Source organism: Bos taurus, chromosome 1, assembly GCF_002263795.3.
Source record: "Bos taurus isolate L1 Dominette 01449 registration number 42190680 breed Hereford chromosome 1, ARS-UCD2.0, whole genome shotgun sequence".
Lineage (NCBI taxonomy): Eukaryota > Metazoa > Chordata > Mammalia > Artiodactyla > Bovidae > Bos > Bos taurus.
Window position 1 is genome coordinate 69,146,585 of NC_037328.1, and position 21,624 is coordinate 69,168,208.

The following is a 21,624-nucleotide window of genomic DNA, read 5'->3' on the forward strand; positions in this document are numbered from 1 at the left end:
TTCAAACATGTTTTAAAGCTACATCAGTCTAAAAGTATTGGGACTGACTTCATATTTTATTACATTAAGAATTAATGTTTTTTGGTATTATTTCTGTTTTGTTGCTTTTTTTGATGAGTCCTTTTTTACCAATGTGTTCTAAAAATTTTTATGATGAAATCATATGATGTCTGAGATTTGCTTCTAAAAATTGTTGGGGGGAGGGTGGGATTGGAATTATAGCTGAAACAAGATTGCCCATGAGTTATTAGGTGGCAAGTGGCTGTATTTGTGGAGATTTGTTATACTCTTGTCTAGTTTTAGTTTATTCAACATTATAAAAACTAGAATATTTTTGCTATTTAGTGGCACAGTGTTTTATCTATATGAATCTCTCCCACAAGGAAACTATTATTTCTATTTTCTTATTATGTATCTTCAAAAAATTGCTCAGAATATGATCATTCATTTTAAAATATACCTATAAATACAGTCTTATGTTCTCATCTAAGTTAAACTTGCCAGTTCTTCAAGGAAGAAAAGTGGGGAAAAGACAAAGATAGTACATGTGGGAAAGTTAAAAGTGGGCAAAACACCCACTAAATATATTCTGCGTCAAAATAAGGCAAATTTGGTGGTGAAAAACACAAAAATGCGTCTCTGAAAACACAGGTCTTTGTAGTCTACAGCATGAATTATTTACAATTTGTAGGTTATCTGAAAATAGTCTGTAGTAGGCCCACTGGAGTGGGCCAGTATATTTAGTCACATTACATTATATAATTCATAAGGATGTAGTGATTCATCTAAATGGTGGTTGAATATTTTCCCTCCTCAATTTGTATACTCAAAGGCCAGTTGTTTTGCCGATCTTGAATAAAGAAATTGTTAATGGAAAAAGGAATGATTTCATTGATGATATTGTGCTATTCTTTAATAACTTTCATCAGTCCAGGTGATCTTGCCTAAAGAAACCCATATTTGAAATTTTGATCATAAACACATTGTGATGTTTTACGAAGTTAAATAATTTGCTAGTTTTATTGTAAATATTCTGTATATGTAACTTTGACAGTTTGGAAATAGAGACATTTAACAAAACAGTAAATCATAGCACATTGAAGATTCATCAGAAATTTAAAAAATATATTTCCAAAGTGGATTATCAGAAAGTATAATTTAGATTATCCACCTTTTCATAAATACATGCCAAATTTATACTATAGATACATCTTGAGTTGGTTGAAATACATAATTTTAAAATGGAATCAACATAATTTTTTCTTTCCCAGGTACTAAACGGCTTATAGAAGGGGCTGTTAATCCAGGAGACACCTGCTTGATCATTGAAGATGTTGTGTCCAGCGGATCTAGTGTTTGGGAAACTGCTGAGGTTCTTCAGAAAGAAGGCTTGAAGGTCACTGACGCTGTAGTGCTGGTGGACAGAGAGCAGGGGGGCAGGGACAATCTGCAGGCCCGTGGGATTCGTCTCCACTCAGTGTGCACATTGTCCACAGTGCTGCGTATTCTTGAGCAACAGAAGAAAATCAATGCTGAGACTGTGGAGAGAGTGAAGAGATTTATTCAGGAGAATGCTTTTGTGGCAGCTAACCCTAATGATTCTCTCCCTTCTGTGAAGAAAGAACCCAAAGAACTAAGTTTTGGTGCACGTGCAGAGCTGCCTGGGACCCACCCGGTTGCAGCGAAGCTTCTCAGGCTTATGCAAAAGAAGGAGACCAATCTGTGTCTGTCTGCTGATGTTTCAGAGTCCAGAGAGCTGCTGCAGCTAGCAGATGCTTTGGGATCCAGAATCTGCTTGCTTAAGATTCATGTAGATATTTTGAATGATTTTACTCTGGATGTGATGAAGGAGTTAACCACTCTGGCAAAACGCCATGAGTTTCTAATTTTTGAAGACCGGAAATTTGCAGATATAGGAAACACAGTAAAAAAGCAGTATGAAGGTAAGCATTATTCAGGAACCAACAAGAATCAAAATCCAGCCTAAACTGGCTGAAGAACAAAAGGAAATGTATTGGCTCACGTGACAAGCGCAGCAGTAGAACAGCCTGTCAAGCGTGGTTGGATCTAGGAGCTCAAGTGATATCTTTCGGGCTTACTTTCTCCTCAAGTCTCAGCTCTGCTTTCTTCTCTCTTCTTCCTCAGGTAGGCACATTCCTCATGCCTGCCCCAAGCCAATCACTCAGGCCTGGGTATAGCATACCTTTATTAACTCACTTGGGTAATACACCCTACTGCTGGTGATGTGAGGCTATTAGCTTTACGTAAACTTCTTGAAACCCGAGTACAGGGTTAATTCTCCTAAAGAAAACGGCTGGGCTGATGCCAGAAGAAAGGGACATGGGTTTTAGGCGGGCAGAAATGACAGGTGTTGGCCCTGGCAGAATAAAACACAGTTCTGCATCTTTGGAGAATGAAAATCGCAGATACAGGAAATAAGGAAAAAGTAGTATAAAGTGGTGAGATTTATTTTTAGCAGAAAAAGATCTGTTGATACACATCCTTTTTTAAAAGTGTTAAATAGGAACTCAGAGTAGAGCATACATTAGTAAAAATGCTTCTTTTACCCATTCATCTATGCAAATTTCTGTCATATTTATGTAATGCTTTTTTGTTTTCACTTAACCTTACAACAGACATTGTTCTTTAATAAGCATCTTTTAAGATAATTTTTTCTTAAAGTAATATATGCATATTCTTAAGCTACTTCTTTAAGAATAGATTTGTTTGTAATGACTTCATATGCTTAAGATACTGACTGTTGAAAAAGTTATACAAGCTTTCTACAAGTTTGCATATAGTTTTTTCAAAAATCTACTTGAGTTATTGTTCTGCTTTTAAAATGATTACAATTGCTTTATTGAAATTTGAAGAGCTAGTGAAACCTAAGGAACAGGAAGAAGATTTAAGAGCTGGTAAGTTCCTGAGATATCCCTACAGAGTGAAAATCTGTCATCTTCAGAGGAATTTCAGTTTGCTATCTTTGACCTCAATACACCTGTCTTCACTGGAGTCCCTTTCCAGTTGCATAAATCTTACTGATGGCCACAAACATCAGCCTGCAAAGAAAAACACCCTTACCAGTTTTGCTAATAAACTAAGTATCGAGCTTACAAGATTTTTTTCTCCTTGTTATTTCTCAACTAGCTAAGCAGATGGAAAATTTTATTTTTCACAAATAGGTCCACTGATAGTTACTAAAATTCTTGAAGTGCTTCACTGTTTGATTGGCATGTTACTAGATTATTTCCATATTGTAGATGGTTGGTTGAGTTAAAAGTTAAAGGTTTTTGTTTGAAAATTGACAAACATCTTTTTTTCCCTTTCTGAGGTGGGGTCTTTAAAATAGCTTCCTGGGCAGATCTTGTGAATGCTCACGCCGTGCCCGGCTCAGGAGTTGTGAAAGGCCTGGAAGAAGTCGGCCTGCCACTGCACCGGGCGTGCCTCCTTGTTGCAGAAATGAGCTCTGCTGGCACCTTGGCTACTGGGAGCTACACTGAGGCAGCAGTAAGTGACAGAGGAGAGGGACTGGGGCAAGGAAGGCAGGACTGTGGCACTAGATGTTACAGGGAAAGAAAATACCTGCATCTGGGGTCTGTGGACTTGCCGCCCAAAACAACAAATCAGCTGCTGTTACTGGGGCAGTATAGTAATACTAGTTGGCTAGAATGCACTGATGGTTAGTAGCCTTTTATGTCTTATAGCAGACACTAAAGAGATTTGAATGGTACTACAAGAGAAACATTGAAACACAGATATTGGGTCAAATAAACATATGTGTCTGTATGTACCTGGCCTTTAAGATAGAGTTTTTACCATCTCCCCATGAGTTGAAATTGAAGAGCTTTTTTCCAGTTTCTTGGAATCTTCCTGAGTCACAAAGATACACGTTCTCATGACAGCAGCCCACGAAGTGGGTTATCTTTTTCAGTCTTTGATATTGATTGGGGTTCTATAGGAGAGCTCTTAATTAGAGTCCAGACACGTTATTTCCTCTAGTAACTCCCCATTATTAAAAATTCTTATGTGTGTGCTTAGTCGCTCAGTTGCGTTCAACTCTTTGCCACTCCATGGACTGCAGTCCGCCAGGTTCCTATGTTCGTGGGGATTCTCAGGCAAGAATACTGGAGTGGGTTGCCATTCCCTTCTCCAGGGGATCTTCCCAACCCAGGGATCAAACCCAGGTCTCCCACATTGCAGGTGAATTCTTTACCGACTAAGCCGCCAGGGAAGTTCTTATAGCACCATACATGTTCTAATGTACCATACCCAGCTCCCACCCCCTGCACACCAGAACAGCATAAGAGATGGATAATCATCTGCTTATAAAGTCCCTCTTCACATTCTCCTCTGGGCAAGTTTCCTAGTTGGATAGTCACCTAGAAAGATGAGATGGATTACCTTTGCATATATTTTAAAGACTACTTTTTAAAGTAGTAGGAACTTTTAATAAATTCCCATGTAAAAATTAAAACTTTATTTTTCATATTTCAAAGGTTGTGGAACTGTGAAAAACTCATGGCCCTAGGGCCAGGTATTAACCCTACCCTTGATTTGACCATAAATGTCTGTGATTTCCCAGCTGACTTAGCAGAGGGTCCATGAGTCAGTGTTAATATTTGGCATTCTGGATCTGGCTCAAGGACAGTACATTGATTATTGGTAGGTGGTAGTACTTAGTAGCAAGAATGAAACAGTCTGGGCCTCAGGGAAGAACCAAATTAGAAAGTTAGGCAGGGGGCGGAAAAAGAGTTAGGCAGACCTAGGGAATCTTCTAAAGATGTGAGGTAATGGAAGAGAAATTGTGGAGGCAGTGTTAAAGTATAGGGAAAGCTGTGGAGGTGGCTTCACACCTCTTCACACCTCTTCAGCTAGCTCTTTACAGCACAGCTGTTTTTATGTGGTGGCTGTCCTTGGATATCTGTGTAGATGGGCAATAAGACTTCAGTGTAGCTTTATATCATTATAAATGTATTCTAGGGTATGATTTATATCCTTTTTGGAAGTAGGTAGGTCCCTAAACATTATTAAAAATAGATAATAATGGAGCATCTAGATTTTCGATGCAAATAGTATAGGATTTTTAGTGTTTTTAGTGTTTGCTTATGGGAGAAGGGGATAGGAGTTATTTTAGGGTCTTAGTGGAGCAGGTATGTAGATTCATATCTAAGATTACCTGTTTAGATATGAGTTCAATGTGACATGAGAAAATACATCCATAAGACAGCAGAGTTTCTTACGTTTGGTGTGGTTAACTGCTGTCTTGTCATCTGTTGATTACATTCCATTCAGGTGCAAATGGCTGAAGAACATTCTGAATTTGTGATTGGTTTTATTTCTGGCTCCCGAGTAAGCATGAAACCAGAATTTCTTCACTTGACTCCAGGAGTTCAGTTAGAAGCAGGAGGTAAGCCTATTGATTGGTAATGATTCCTCTAAAATGCTGCTTTTTCCAAGTCAGCAAAATAAAACCTAGATGTGCAAAAATAGCTTGCAGTCTAATTTTAGGACGAAAATCTAGAAGGTTACTTTTTATTGAAATATGCCTAGAAACTGATAATTGTTTCCCAACTGATGTTTTGAAGATATTGCCAAAAAACAGGTGTTCTATGCTCAAGGAGGAATCCTCTAAACAGAATCAGACATTTGTTTAGGACTTTGCGGAATCTTTGTTTTGCTGATGTTTATTGTGACTTTTCAGTGTGGACATACAGGGTTCTGTCATGTCTTTCAAACTTATCTGAACACATAACACTTGTAGCAGTCTTAGAAATACAGTTGCAGTGGCTCAAAAACTGCGAACTTTCCCACTGATAGTCTTGAGTTAATAAAGGAATGATCTAGGTTAATGTCCTATGGAACTCAATAAGCCTTCTTTTTTGTGTTACCTTTTTATTGAGATATAGTTGATTTACAATGTTGTGTTAATTTCTGCTGTACAGAAAAGTGATTAAGTTGTGTGTGTGTGTGTGTGTGTGTATTTATTTGTTGCAGTGCGTGGGCCTTCTCCTGTCAGGGCGAGCCAGGGCTATTCTTCACTGTGGTGCCCAAGTTTCCCGTTGTGGCCTGTGGGCTCTAGAGCACAGGCTCAGTAGTTGTGGTCGGGGCTTCGTTGCCCTGCGGCATGTGGAATCTTCCCGACCAGGGATCAAAGCCGTGTCTCCTGCATTGTGAGGTGGATTCTTACCCACTGCGTTACCAAGGAAGTCCTATATACACATTAAAAAATATTCTTTTCCATGATAGTTTATCACAGAATATTAAATGTAGTTCCCTGTGCTATATACAATAGGACCTTGTTTTCATCCATTCTATATATAATAGAATCTGTCTGCTAACCCCAGACTCCCACTCCATCGCTTTCCCAGTCTGCCTCCCAGTTGGCGAGCACAAGTCTGTTGTCTTTGTCTGGGAGTCTGCTTCTGTCTTGTCGGTGTGTTCATTTGTGTCATATTTTAGATTCCACGTGTCAGTGGTATCAGAGGGGATTTGTCTTTCTTCCTTTCTGAGACTGTGTAGGTCCGTCCATGTTGGACGGATGGCGTTGTTTCGTTCTCTTTGTGGCTGAGTAGTATTCCAGTGTGTATGCGCACGCGTGCGTGCACGTGAGCATGTTTGTGTCACCCATCTTCTTTACTCACTGAACGTTCAGATTGTTTCCATGTCTTGGCTATTGTGAATAGTGCTGCTGTGAACACAGGAGCGTGTGTGTCTTTTGAATGGATTCCTGCATCGTGTGGCAACTGTACTTTCAGCTTTCTGAGGAACTTCCTTACTGGTCTTTAGAGTCTACACCAGTGTACATCCCGCCAGCATTGTGGGAGGTTCCCTTTTCCCCACACGCTCTCCAGCATTTGCTATCATCAGGTACCACGCTGTTAGTTTTGCTTTGCACTTCTCTAGTGATTAGCGATATTGAACACCCCTTTCACGTGCCTGTTGGCCATCTGTATGTCTTCTTTGGAGAATTTAGGTCTTCTGCCCATGATTGGGTTTTGTTGTTGTTGAACTGCATGAGCTGTTTGTACATTTTGGAAATCAAGCCCTTGTCAGTCACATGTGCGAATAAATATTTCTCCCCATCCATAGACTGTGTTTTTGTTTTGTTCATGGTTTCTTGCTGTGCAAAAGCTTGTAAGTTTGGTAAGTTCCCATTTGTTTATTTTTGCTTTTGTTTCTATTGCTTTGAGACACTGGTACAATTCATGTCAGAGAATGTTTTGCCTGTGTTCTCAGAGTTTTATTATGTGACGTCTTTAGGTCTTTAACCCATTTTGATTTTATTTTTGTGTATGGTGAGGGTGCAATCTGAAGATTGCTTTGGGTAGTATGGCCATCTTAATTCTTCTGACCCTAGAAAATGGGATATCTTTCCATTTCTTTGAATCATCTTCAGTTTTCTCTATTAACGTTTTATAGTTCTCAGCTTATAAGTCTTTCACCTCCTTGGTCAGGTTTATTTCTAAGTATTTTGGGTTTATTTTGTGTGATTTTAAAAGTTTTTTAGTTTTTTGTTTTCTATTCCCTTTCTGATATTGTTAAAGAAATGAAACCAACTTCTCAATGTTAATCTTGTATCCCACTACGCTGCTGAAATATCAGTTCTTTAGGGTTTTCTACACACAGTATCATGTCATCTGCACAGAGGGCCTCTCAGGTAGTGCTGTAGAGAAGCTGCCTCCCAGTGCAGGAGAGGCAAGAGACCCAGGTTCGATCCCTGGGTCAGGAAGATCCCCGGAGGAGGGCATGGCAACCCACTCCAGCATTCTTGCCTGGAGAATCCTATGGACAGAGGAGCCTGGTGGCTACAGTCCATGGGGTCGCAAAGTGTCAGACACGACTGAGCGACTTAGCATGCATGTGTGCATGTGCATAAAATGACAGTTTTACCTCTTCCCTTCCAGTTTGGATACCTTTTCTTTTTCTTGTCTGATTTCCAATACTATGTTGAATAGAAGTGATGAGAGTTGGCGTCCTTGTCTTGTTCCAGATTTTAGCAGGAAGGCTTTTCAGCTTGCCACCATTGCTTTTTTTCTGTATGATGATCATGTGACTTTTCTTTGTTAATGTGGTGTATTAAATTGATTTCGTATATTGTACCATTCTTGTGATCTTGAAGTGAATCTAACTTGGTCATGGTGTATGATCTGTTTTATGTTTGTTGGATTGGGTCTGCTAATACTTTGTTTAGAAATTTTGCATCTATATTTATCAAAGGTATTGACCTGTAATTTTCTTTTGTGGTGGTATACTTGTCTGGTTTTGGTATCAGTGTGATGGTGGCTTCATAAAACATCTTTGAGTGTTCCCTCCTCTTCAACCTTTTGGAAAAATTTGAGAAGGATCCTCAAATGTGTTAGTTTTTCTTTATATGTTTGGTTGAATTCACCTGTAAAACCACATGGTCCTTAAATTTTCTTTGTCGGGAGCTTGTTCTTTTTTTTTTTAATTACAGATTTTGTTTCACTTCTAGTTTTGTTCACATTACCTGTTTCTTCTTACTTCAGTTTTGAAGAGCTGTATATTTTCATTTCTTCTAGGCTGGCAAATTTGTTAGCATGGAGTTGTTTATAATATTGTTCTATGGCATTTGTATTTCTGCAGTATGGGTTGTTATTTCTCCTTTTTCATTTCATATTTGGGCTCTTTCCTTCTTTATAATCCAGGCCAGAGGTTTGTCAATTTTGTTTAACCAAGTCTTGGTTTCATTGATTTTATCTATTGTTTTTTAATCTATTTCATATTTTTCCTCTCAGATCTTGATTATTTCCTTCTGCTGACTTAGGCTTTGTTCTTTTTTCTAATTCTTCTAGGTAGTAGATTCTGCTGTTTGAGATTTTTCTTGTTTTTTGAGGAAGGCTTATATTGCTATGAACTTCCCTCTAAAAAACCCTTTTGCAGCATCCCACAGATTTTGAATGATTATCTGTTAAGTCCATGTAATTGTTTTTTTCTCATTTCTTCTGTGGCTGATTTTTGTTTCATGCTGTGTAGTCAGAAAGATTTTCGAAATAATTTCTATCCTCTTTACCTCTTAAATTTGTTCAGGCTTTTTTTGTGTGTGTGTGTGCCCTGGTATGTGGTCAAGCCTAGAGAACGTTGCATGTGCACTTGAAAAGAATGTGCAGTGTTCTGAAAATGTCAGTTAAGGCTAACTCTCCTATTGTATCATTTAGGATCTCTGTTGCCTTATTGACTTTCTGTCTAGAGGATCTGTCCATTGTTGTGAGTTTCGTGTTAAAGTCTCCTGTTAGTATTTATGTATTTAGGTGCTCCTATATTCAGTTCAGTTCAGTCGCTCAGTCGTGTCCGATTCTTTGTGACCCCATGAACTGCAGCATGCCAGGCCTCCCTGTCCATCATGAACTCCCGGAGTTTTCCCAAACTCATGTCCATTGAGTTGGTGATCCCATCCAACCATCTCATCCGCTGTCGTCCCCATCTCCTCCCACCCTCAATCTTTCCCAGCATCAGGGTCTTTTCAAATGAGCCAGATCTTCGCATGAGGTGGCCAAAGTTTTGGAGTTTCAGCTTCAACATCAGTCCTTCCAGTGAACACCCAGGACTGATCTCCTTTAGGAAGGATGGGTTGGATCTCCTTGCAGTCCAAGGGACTCACAAGAGTCTTCTCCAACACCACAGTTCAAAAGCATCAATTCTTTGGAGCTCAGCTTTCTTTATAGTCCAACTCTCACATCCATACATGACTACTGGAAAAACCATAGCCTTGACTAGACGGACCTTTGTTGACAAAGTAATGTGTACTTTTTAATATGCTGTCTAGGTTGGTCATAACTTTCCTTCCAAGGAGTAAGCGTCTTTTAATTTCATGGCTGCAATCACCATCTGCAGTGATTTTGGAGCCCAGAAAAATAAAGTCAGCCACTGTTTCCCCATCTATTTCCCATGAAGTGATGGGACTGGATGCCATGATCTTCGTTTTCTGAAGGTTGAGCTTTAAGCCAACTTTTTCACTCTCCTCTTTCACTCTCATCAAGAGACACTTTAGTTCCTCTTCACTTTCTGCCATAAGGGTGGTGTCATCTGCATATCTGAAGTTATTGATATTTCTCCCGGCGACCTTGATTCCAGCTTGTGTTTCTTCCAATCCAGCGTTTCTCATGATATAGTCTGCATATAAGTTAAATAAGCAGGGTGACAATATACAACCTTAACGTACTCCTTTTCCTATTTGGAGCCAGTCTGTTGTTCCATGTCCAGTTCTAACTGTTGCTTCCTGACCTGCATACAGGTTTCTCAAGCGGCAGGTCAGGTGCCCTGGTATTCCCATCTCTTTCAGAATTTTCCACAGTTTGTGGTGATTCACACAGTCAAAGGCTTTGGCATAGTCAATAAAGCAGAAATAGATGTTTTTCTGGAACTCTCTTGCTTTTTTGATGATCCAGCGGATATTGACAATTTGATCTCTGGTTCCTCTGGCTTTTCTAAAACCAGCTTGAACATCAGGAAATTCACGGTTCACGTATTGCTGAAGCCTGGCTTGGAGAATTTTGAGCATTACTTTGCTAGCATGTGAGATGAGTGCAATTGTGCAGTAGTTTGAGCATTCTTTGGCATTGCCTTTCTTTGGGATTGTAATGAAAACTGACCTTTCCCAGTCCTGTGGCCACTGCTGAGTTTTCCAAAGTTGCTGGCATATTGAGTGCAGCATTTTGACAGCATCATCTTTGAGGATTTGAAATAGCTCAACTGGAATTCCATCACCTCCACTAGCTTTGTTCGTAGTGATGCTCCTATTATTAGGTGCATGCATATTTGTTGACAAGAGTAAATATCTTCTTCTTGTAGTGCTTATCATTAAATAGTGTCCTTTATCTTCCTTTACAGCCTTTGGTGTAAAGTTTGTTTTGTCTGACACAGGTATTGTGCTTTCTTGTCATTGCCATTTTCAGGAAATATCTTTTCCTACTCAGTCTATGTGTGTCTTTTGCCCTAAAGTGGGTCTCGTAGGCAACAGATTGTCTGCTGTTTTTTAATCCAGTTTGCCACTCTGCATCTTTTGATTAGAGCAGTTAGCCCATTGACTTTTTTTTACTGGAGTATAACTTCTTTACAGTGTTGGTTTCTGCTGTACATCAGTGTGAATCAGCCATGTGTATACATATATCCCTTCCCTCTTAAGCCTCCCTCCCACCCGTCTCGATCATCACAGAAGCAAGGTCACTATTCATAGGTGTATTTATTGCCATTTTAAACCTTGCTTTCTAGTTGATTCTGTATTTGCTTTTTCCCCTTTTTCCTTTTGCAGTTTGGTGATTTCCTTTTATTTTATGCTTGTGTTCTCTTTTGTGAATCTATTTTGTTTTTGAATTGTGCTTACCCTGTTTTTCAAGTATGTTAACCCCTTCATATATCTACTTACTTTAAACTGGTAATCATAGACTCAAACACATTCTGAAAAAAAAAATCTACATTTTAATCTCCTTTGTTTTATGATTTTGATGTCCTCTTTTACATCTTCATATTTATCCTTTTGCTGTTCATTGTGGTTATTGTAACGTTCACACGGGATTTCTTTTAATCTGTATACCAGCTTTATTTAAGTGATTTACTTTTTGACTAATTTTCTTTTAACACAGCTTTTCTATTTAGGGAAGCCCTTGCAGTATTTCTTTCATAATAGGTTTAGTATTACTGTATTCTTCCACTTTTTGCTTGTCTGAGAAATTCTTTATCACTGCTTCTATCTAAATGATAATGCTGTTGACTAGAGTATTCTAGGTTATAGATTTTTCTCTTTCAGGACTTCAAATATATATTTTGCTACTCCCTTCTGGCCTGCAGTGTTTCTGTAGAGAAATAAGCCGATTGTTTTTCTCTTACTGCCTTTAAAATGCTAACTTGTGCCATTTTACTTATGTCTTGGTGTAGCTCTGTTTGGGAGCCTCTGCGCTTCCTATACCTGGATATATTTCCTTCTTTAGTTTGGGAAGTTTTCAGAAATACTTTATATTTTCAGTCCCCCTTCTTCCCACCAGGAGGGTGTGGGAGCCTTTGGTCTTTCACGGTTCCCTCCAAGGGGTGCAGGTCCTGCCCAGATTCCTTTCTTTTTTTTGGTCCTACCTGGTTATATGGAGATTCTTTTTGTCCTTTCAGAAGTGTGATGTCTTCTGCCAGCATTCTGTAGGTATTCTGTGAGACTTGTTCCATGTGTAGATGTATTTTTTGATGTATTTGTGGGAGGAGGCGAACTTCACATTCTTCCATCTGGATAACTCTGTTTTGAATGGGGAAGAAATGGTGGTCTGGAAATATTTTTCCTGAATTGGTTATTGTATGAGAAACCTTGCTTATCACAAGTATGGGAGTTTATTCTATTCCACTTTCTATCTCTTTCCTTAAGATTGGAACTATGAACATCTGGTTCTCAGAAAAACTGTTTAAGATGAAAACAGCTCTGCTTCATGGAGGATGGAGAATGTTTGCGCACGTGCTCTGTCTTACGTTTCCACGTGCGGAGCTGGGGCTTCCCAGGTGGCGCTGGCGGTGAAGAACCCACTGCCAGTGCAGGAAGCATAAGAAGCATGGGGTCAATCCCTGGGTCAGGAGGGTTCTTCTGGAGAAGGGAATGGCAGCCCACTCCCCATATTCTTGCTTGGAAAATCCCGTGGACAGAGGAGCCTGGCGGCTACAGTCATGGCAAAATGAGAGTCTCACATGGCTGAAGTGACTTGTGTATGTGCTTCTATGTTATGTTCCCACATCGAGAGGTACCTTTTCTACAACCCCTTAGTGTATCCTAGTTACAATTGGGCCATAATATGTTCAATCATTTCACTGTGGATACACTTGAACTTTTTATAAACTTAACGTTGTTGTACATATATTTTGCACATGTAGGGTATTTGGAACACGTTTATTAGGCTAGAAACCCCTTGAGGATGAGGTCTCTTTCTGAAGAATGCATATTCTCTAGCACAGTACCCCTGTGCATCATAAATGCTCTATAAATACACACGTGTTGAGGGAAGGATAATACACTGTATAGAGGAGCAGATGCAAGAATTGGTGTTTCTGTGGATGGAATGATAATATTGAGAACATAATGAGATTATAGATTTGGTAAAGCTTAGTTGCTTTTAAATACTGAAATACTTCACTGTTGGATACCTATTAACCTTGACAGAACTAATTAATTTTTATAAATAACACTTGAAAGACATCCTTTTCAGGATTTTGCTTTCAATTAAGTAAACAAAAAACATTGCAGGTTAACCAAAAAAAAGTAGATGTTCCCCTGGGACTAGAGAATATTGAAGGCCTCTGCTATTTTTCAAGTTTCACATTGTAGGTTTTATATACTACAGAGTAGGCCTCAGCAGAATGACTTACCTATTTAAGACTTGATAATAGCTGCCTTGATTTAGGTCATACCTGAATGGTCTAGTGGTTTTCCCTACTTTCTTCAATTTCAGTCTGAATTTGGCAATAAGGAGTTCATGATCTGAGCCACAGTCAGCTCCTGGTCTTGTTTTTGCTGACTGTATAGAGCTTCTCCATCTTTGGCTGCAAAGAATATAATCCATCTGATTTCGGTGTTGACCATCTGGTGATGTCCATGTGTAGAGTCTTCTTTTGTGTTGTTGGAAGAGGGTGTTTGCTATGACCAGTGCGTTCTCTTGGCAGAACTCTATTAGTCTTTGCCCTGCTTCAGTCTATACTCCAAGGCCAAATTTGCCTGTTACTGCAGGTACTTCTTGACTTCCTACTTTTACATTCCAGTCCCCTATAATGAAAAGGACATCTTTTTTGGGTGTTAGTTCTAGAAGGTCTTATAGGTCTTTATAGAAGACCATTCAACTTGAGCTTCTTCAGCATTACTGGTCAGGGCATAGACTAGGATTACTTTGATATTGAATGATTTGCCTTGAAAACGAACAGAGATCATTCTGTCATTTTTGAGATTGTACCCAAGTACTGCATTTTGGACTCTCTTGTTGACTATGATGGCTATTCCATTTCTCCTAAGGGATTCTTGACCACAGTAGTAGATATAATGGTCATCTGAGTTAAATTCACCCATTCCAGTCCATTTGAGTTCACTGATTCCTAGAATGTTAGCATTCACTCTTGCCAGCTTCTGTTTGACCTCTTCCAATTTGCCTTGATTCAGGGACCTGACATTCCAGGTTCCTATGCAGTATTGCTCTTTACAGCATCGGACCTTGCTTCTGTCACCAGTCACATCCACAACTGGGTGGTGTTTTTGCTTTGCTCTGTTCCTTCAGTCTTTCTGGAGTTATTTCTCCACTGATATCAGTAGCATACTGGGCACCTACAGACCTGGGGAGTTCAGTATTCTTGCCTTGAGAACCCCATGAACAGTATGAAAAGGCAGAGAGATACAACGCTGAAAGATGAAGTGGTTTGCCATTCCCTTCTCCAGTGGACCACGTTTTATCAGAACTCTTCACCATGACCCGTCCATCTTGGGTGGCCCCACACAGCATGGCTCATAGTTTCATTGAGTTAGACAAGGCTGTGGTCCCTGTGATCAGATTGGTTAGTTTTCTGTGATTGTGGTTTTCAGTCTGTCTTCCCTCTGATGGAGAAGGATAAGAGGCTTATGGAAGCTTCCTGATGGGAGAGACTGACTGAGGGGGAAATTGGGTCTTTTTCTGATGGACAGGGCCATGTTCCCTCCCTGGTATTTGACCCAGGGCCAAATTATGGTGGAGGTAATGAAGATAATAGTGACCTTCTTCAACAGGTTCCATGGCACTGCTACATTCGGTGCCCCCAACCCGGCAACAGGCCACCACCGACCCACGCCGCCACTGGAGACTCCCAGACACTTACGGGCAAGCCTGGGTCAGTCTCTTGTGGAGTCACTGCTCCCTTCTCCTGGTGCGCACAAGGTTCTGTTTGTGCCCGCCAAGAGTTTGCTTCCCAGTCCTGTGTAAGTTCTGGTGGCTCTATGGTGGAGTGAATGGCTACCTCCTTCAGGAGGGCTTATGCCATACCCAAAGCCCCTGTGGCAGTCCACTGCTGACCCATACCTCCTCAGGAGACACTCAAACATAGTTCTGTCTCAGTCTCTGGGTCCTGGTGTGCACAAGGTATGTTTGAGCCCTCTGAGCATCTCTGGCGGGTATGGGGTTTGATTCTAAATGTGATTTCGCCCCTCCTACCGTCTTGCTGGGGGTTCTCCTTTGCCCCTGGACATGGGGTATCTCCTCAAAGTCACTCCAGCGCCTACCGTCTTGCTGGGGAAATAGCTGTGAAAACAATAGAAGCGAAAGGAGAAAAGGAAAGATAGAAGCATCTGAATGCAGAGTTCCAAAGAATAGCAAGGAGAGATAAGAAAGCCTTCCTCAGTGATCAATGCAAAGAAATAGAGGAAAACAACAGAATGGGAAAGACTAGAGATCTCTTCAAGAAAATTAGAGATACCAAGGGAACATTTCATGCAAAGATGGGCTCAATAAAGGACAGAAATGATATGGACCTAGCAGAAGATATTAAGAAGAGGTGACAAGAATACACAGAACTATACAAAAGAGATCTTCACGATGGTGTGATCACTCACCTAGAGCCAGACATCCTGGAATATGAAGTCAAGTGGGCCATCACTACGAACAAAGCTAGTGGAGGTGATGGAATTCCAGTTGAGCTATTCCAAATCCTGAAAGATGATGCTGTGAAAGTGCTGCACTCAGTATGCCAGCCAATTTGGAAAACTCAGCAGTGGCCACAGGACTGGAAAAGGTCAGTTTTCATTCCAGTCCCAAAGAATGCTCAAACTACCGCACAATTGCACTCATCTCACACGCTACTAAAGTGATGCTCAAAATTCTCCAAGCCAGGCTTCAGCAATATGTGAACCGTGAACTTCCTGATGTTCAAGCTGGTTTTAGAAAAGGCAGAGGAACCAGAGATCAAATTGCCAACATCCGCTGGATCATCGAAAAAACATTTACTTCTGCTTTATTGATTATGCCAAAGCCTTTGTGTGGATCACCATAAACTGTGGAAAATTCTGAAAGAGATGGGAATACCAGACCACCTGACCTGCCTCTTGAGAAACCTGTATGCAGGTCAGGAAGCAACAGTTAGAACTGGACACGGAACAACAGACTGGTTCCAAATAGGAAAAGGAGTACGTCAAGGCTGTATATTGTCACCCTGCTTATTTAACTTATATGCAGAGTACAGCATGAGAAATGCTGGGCTGGAAGAAGCACAAGCTGGAATCAAGATTGCCAGGAGAAATATCAATAACCTCAGATATGCAGATGACACCACCCTTATGGCAGAAAGAGAAGAGGAACTAAAGTGTCTCTTGATGAAAGTGAAAGAGGAGAGTGAAAAAGTTGGCTTAAAGCTCAACATTTTAGAAAACTAAGATCATGGCATCCAGTCCCATCACTTCATGGCAAATAGATGGGGAAACAGTGAGAGACTTTATCTGTAGTAATTTCGGAGCCCCCCCAAATAGTGACTGCAGCCATGAAATTAAGACTCTTGTTCCTTGGAAGAAAAGTTATGACCAACCGAGACAGCATATTAAAAAGCAGAGACATTACTTTGCCAGCAAAGGTCTGTCTAGTCAAAGCTGTGGCTTTTCCAGTAGTCATGTATGGATGTGAGAGTTGGACCATAAAAAAAGCTGAGCAATGAAGAATTTATGCTTTGAACTGTGGTGTTGGAAAGGACTCTTGAGAGTCCCTTTGCTGCAAGGAGATCCAAGCAGTCCATCCTAAAGGAAATCAGTCCTGAATATTCATTGGAAGGACTGATGCTGAAGGAAAACTCCAAACTTTGGCCACCTGATGCAAAGAACTGACTCATTGGGAAAGATTGAAGGCGGAGGAGAAGGGGACAACAGACCATGAGATGGTCGGATGGCATCACTTACTCAATGGACAGAATGTGAGTAAACTCTAAGAGTTGGTGATGGACAGGGAGGCCTCGCATGCTGCAGTCCCTGGGGTCTCAAAGAGTCGGACAAGACTGAGTGACTAAAGAGTTGCTCTAGTAGCTTGATGGACTTCTCAGGTGGGTGAGTGGTAAAGAATCCACCCACCAAGCACATTCCACCCCTAGGTCAGGAAGATTCCCCTGGAGAAGGAAATGTTCACCCGCACCAGTATTCTTGCCTGGGAAATCCCATGGACAGAGGAGCCTGGAGGACTGCAGTCCATCCAATGGCAGAAGAGGTAGACACAACTTAGCAACTAAATAATAAAGTACTTGACAATTTTTATTTTAAACCCTATACTTGTGCTAAACATTTTATGAGTTGGTTGGATTTGGATTCCTAGCCCTTACAGTATCTTTAGACAAATCACTTCCCTTGTTTCGGTCTCATTTTCTTGATCTGTAAAATGTGGATAACAACTCTGAACCTCAGAGTTGTTGAGAGGCTTAAAAGATAATGTGTGCAAAGCACTTAGCACAATGTCTTGGCATAGAGTACTCGGCTTGTTAATTAGTAATATTTATTGGAAGCTGCCATAGTTTTCAAGTAGATAGTACAGTTAGGATCTGGGATTTTTAAAGCATCTTGGATTTGAAAGATAATGATATGCCACTTATCAGAAGTCTTCTGGAATAGCAGAATTTAAAAGGAAGGGAAAAATGGGGTTCAAGATGGCAATGTAGGCTAATCCTGAGCCAACCTCCTCCCAGATATGCTGAGTCTGTAACTACCTGTGTAACAGTTTCCTCTTGATAAAACCTAAGAGCTGGCTGAGCACAGTACAGTAAGCAAACAAGAAAACCATCTTGATATTGGGTCTTCGCCCCTGGTATGGAGACCTAGATACAAAGTGGAACTCAAAACCCAGAGCTTTTTCTGAGGAGCAAAGGGTTTGAACTCCACATCAGGCATCCCAACTTTTTTAAAACTTGAACCTGAGAGATCTAGCTCTGAAAACATCTAACATCTGAAAACATCAAAAACATCTAGCTCTGAAACCCAATTGGGCTCATGTTGACAAGACTCACAAGACTAGTGATCTAAGACTCACCTGGCTCAGGGCCCAACTCAGAGGCAGCCCATCCTCAGACTTGAAGTAAAGGCTCATTGCTAATGTTTAAGAGTTGATCCAAGGGGTAGGCATCTAATTTAACACATACCTTGAAGAGCTTGTGGGAATTCCCTCCAGGGATGGAGACCAGTGGGCACCATCTTCACACTATCCCTTTGCTGAACTGCTGACGAACAGCATTATCTCCTGGAAGGAGCGTTTACATGTGCCCTGATATTTGCAGCTGCTGCCCAAGGAACACCCCTTGATTACTGGGCTCTGAAGGTCAGGAGAGCTTATGTTTGGTCCCATGATAATAAGAGCTGTAGAGACAGTACTTGGCATCCCCCAACACTGCACAGATAGCACCCACAAAGAGGGTGTGTGAAAGAGGCCTGTGGGGCAGATACCTAGTGGCCCCGTGGAAGTCCTCTCAGGGAAAAGAGGCTGTGGACACAATCATTGTGCTGTCTCTCTCCACATTCCAGCTCACTGTTATCTCCCAAAAAGGGACTTACATCCCTGATTGGGACCCTGGTTTTTATAGCTTCCATTGAGGGATATATTTGCATGGGCTGGTTCTTGTGACCAGTGAGGGTTACACTTGCAGGTTTCACTGAACTATCATCAACAGAGAGGGAGTTCTTAAATAGCCACCACCCCCAGGGCACAGCAGGAGGCAGCAGACCCAGGAGCACAGCCTTTGTTAAAGAGGGTGTTTTCAGGAGAGCATAATCTGGTGGACACCATCTTTTGTGCTCTGCTTGTGTGTCATTGCCGCTGTTTATCACCTAGTAAAGAACTTATCTGGGGGCCAGCAGGACGTAATGCTTGCAGTCCTGCAGGACTATGTATTTGCAGACTTCAAAAGATTTTGCCAGGGATGGAGACAAAGTGGTAAAGTAGAAGGAGTTAAGCTCACCTCTCATGAAAACACCAGAATCACAACTGCTGAACAGCCGTCAACAACAAAGACATGAACCTACCAAAAAAGATATTCTTCACCCGAAGATAAAGGAGGAGCCACAAATAAACGGTAGAGGGGCGCTTATACCTTATAATTAAATCTCATACCTGCCAGGTGGGTGACCCACAGATTGGAAAATAATTATATCACAGAGGTTTTCCCATAGGAGTTCTGAGCCCCGCATGAGGCTCCCCAGCCTCCTTTTCCTGATGCTAGACAAGGAGCCCCAGAGTATTTGCCTATGAATGGAGGCGCAAACTGATGCAAGAAATGTCTAGTAAAGAGCTGGAGGACTTCCCTGGTGGTCCAGTGGTTTCGACTCTGAACTTCCACTGCAGGGGTCAGTGGGCTTGCGTGCAGCAGCTCCATAGGACTGGGGAAACAAACTCCACTCTTGGGGGGCACACACAAGGTTTCACACGCACTTGGACCCAGAGGAAAGCAATGTGGAGGGTCCCTGGGAGAAGGTGCAGGTTGGCTGTGGCTCACTCTGGGGGCAAGTTAACTGGTGGCCGAGTTTCCAGGAAGTATTCATCAGTGTGAGCTCTCCCAGAGGGCACCATTTTGGCAAGGCCTGGCCCCAAAAACAGCCTGTAGGCTCCAGTGCTGGGACACCTCAGGCCAAACAGCCTGCAGGTCGAGACACAGACTCAGCCCTCAGCAAACAGGCTGCTTAAAGTCCTCCTGACTCCACAGTTACCTGTAAACGTACTTCTTGAGATAGCCCTGCTCACCAGACATAAGACCCACCAGTGGGCAAGCACCCATCCCTCCCTCGAGAAAATCTGCATGACCCCTGGAGCAAGCTCACCCACCACAGTATGGACACCAGAAGCAAGAGCTACAGTCCTGCAGTCTGAAGAAAATAGACCACAAACACGGAAAATCGGACAAAATCAGATGGCTAAGAAATACATTTCAGATGAAGGAACAACTGAGTGAAGTGAAGATAAGCAGTCTACTTGAAAAAGAATTAAGAGTAATGGTATCAAAGTAAAGATGATCCAATACCTCAAAAAGAATGGAGGCACAAACTGATATAAGACACGTTTATTAAAGAGCTAGGAGACTCCCTCGTGGTCCAGTGATTTACATTCTGTGCTTCCAGTGCAGGGGTCATGGGTTTGATCCCTGGTTGGGGAATTAAGATGCATGGTATAGCCAAAAAGAAAAAAAAAAGAAGCTTTTGAGAACAGATAAAAAATACATAGAAATCAGCAGCAGATAAATTGAGGCAATAGAACAAATGGAACAAACTGAAAAATTAGTGGAAATCATTGCTGTGGAAGAGAAGAAAGAAAAATGAAAAGATATGAGGCCGGAGACCTCTGGAACAACATGAAATGCACCAGCATTCACTTTATAGTGGTCCCAGAGGGAGAGAGAAAGGACCTTAGAAAACGTTTTAAGAGAGAATGTCCAAAAACCTTCCCAAAATGGGAAAGGAGATACTCAAGTCCAGGAAGCACAGAGTCCCATACAGGATAAACCCAAGGAGGAACACACTGAGAGACATTAATCAAACTAAGAGAAAATATTAAAAGCAACAAATAGCATAAAAGGGAATCCCCATAAAATTATCAGCTGATTTTTCAGCAGAAGTTCTGCAGGCCAGAAGGGAGTGGTATGATACATTTAAAATTATGAAAGATTAAAAACTTAAAACCAAGAATACTCTACACAGAAAGGCACTTATTCACATTAGAGAAATCAAAAGCTTTATTCAGCACCATTAAAACAGCTTTACAACAAATGCTAAAGGAACTTCTCTAGATGGAAAAGAAAAGGCCCCAGGTAGAAATAAGAATATTATGAGTGGGAAAACTCACCAATAAAGGCATATATAAAGATAGGAAATCATCCACATACAAATCTGATATCAAAACCAGAAATCATGAAAAGAGTACAAATGTAAGATATTAGAAATGCATTTGAAATTGAGGCTAACAACTTAAAACAATTGTGTGTGTGTGTGTGTGTGTGTGTGTGTGTATATAGAGAGAGAGCGCGCATGCGAGTGAGCTGTATAAAACCTCATGTTAATGGCAAACTGAAAATCTACAGTAGTAAACACACAAAAAAGAAAAAGGAATCCAAACACAACACTAAAGATAGTCGTAAAATCACAAGAGAACAAAAGAAGGTCTATGAACAAAAACACATCCAAAGCAATTAACAAAATGGCAGTATGAACATACATATCAATAATTAAAGTGAATTATTAAGTGTAATGGATTAAATGCTCCAACCAGAAAACAGACTGCTTGAATGGATACAAAAGAAAATAGAAGTTACCAGACACCACAGAAATTCAAAGGCTCATGAGAGACTACTACAAGCAATTATACACCAATGAAATGGACCCTCTAGAAGAAATGGACAAGTTTTTAGAAAGATACAAGCCCCCAGGACTGAACAAATAAGAAATAGAAAATATGAAAGACCAATCACAAGTACTAAAATTAAAACTGAGTAAAAAAACACTCCCAACAAAAATCTGTGACCAGATGGCTTGGCTTCATAGTTGAGTTCTAGCAAATTTAGAAAAAGTTACCTGTCCTTCTGAAACTATTCCCCAAAACTGCAGAGGAAGAAACACTCCCAAATTCATTCTAAGAGGCTGCCAATCACCCTGATACCAAAATCAGACAAAGATACCACAAA

The 21,624-nt window shown here is 40.9% G+C and overlaps 1 protein-coding gene across 1 annotated transcript in view; it reads left to right on the plus strand.

Moving 5' to 3' along the window:
• UMPS (uridine monophosphate synthetase) overlaps positions 1 to 21,624 on the plus strand; it is a 50,048-nt gene that overhangs the window by 18,756 nt on the left and 9,668 nt on the right. The window contains 3 exon segments of the mRNA NM_177508.1: positions 1,272 to 1,943; positions 3,332 to 3,507; positions 5,293 to 5,407. Of these exon segments, the coding sequence (NP_803474.1) occupies positions 1,272 to 1,943; positions 3,332 to 3,507; positions 5,293 to 5,407 (963 nt within the window).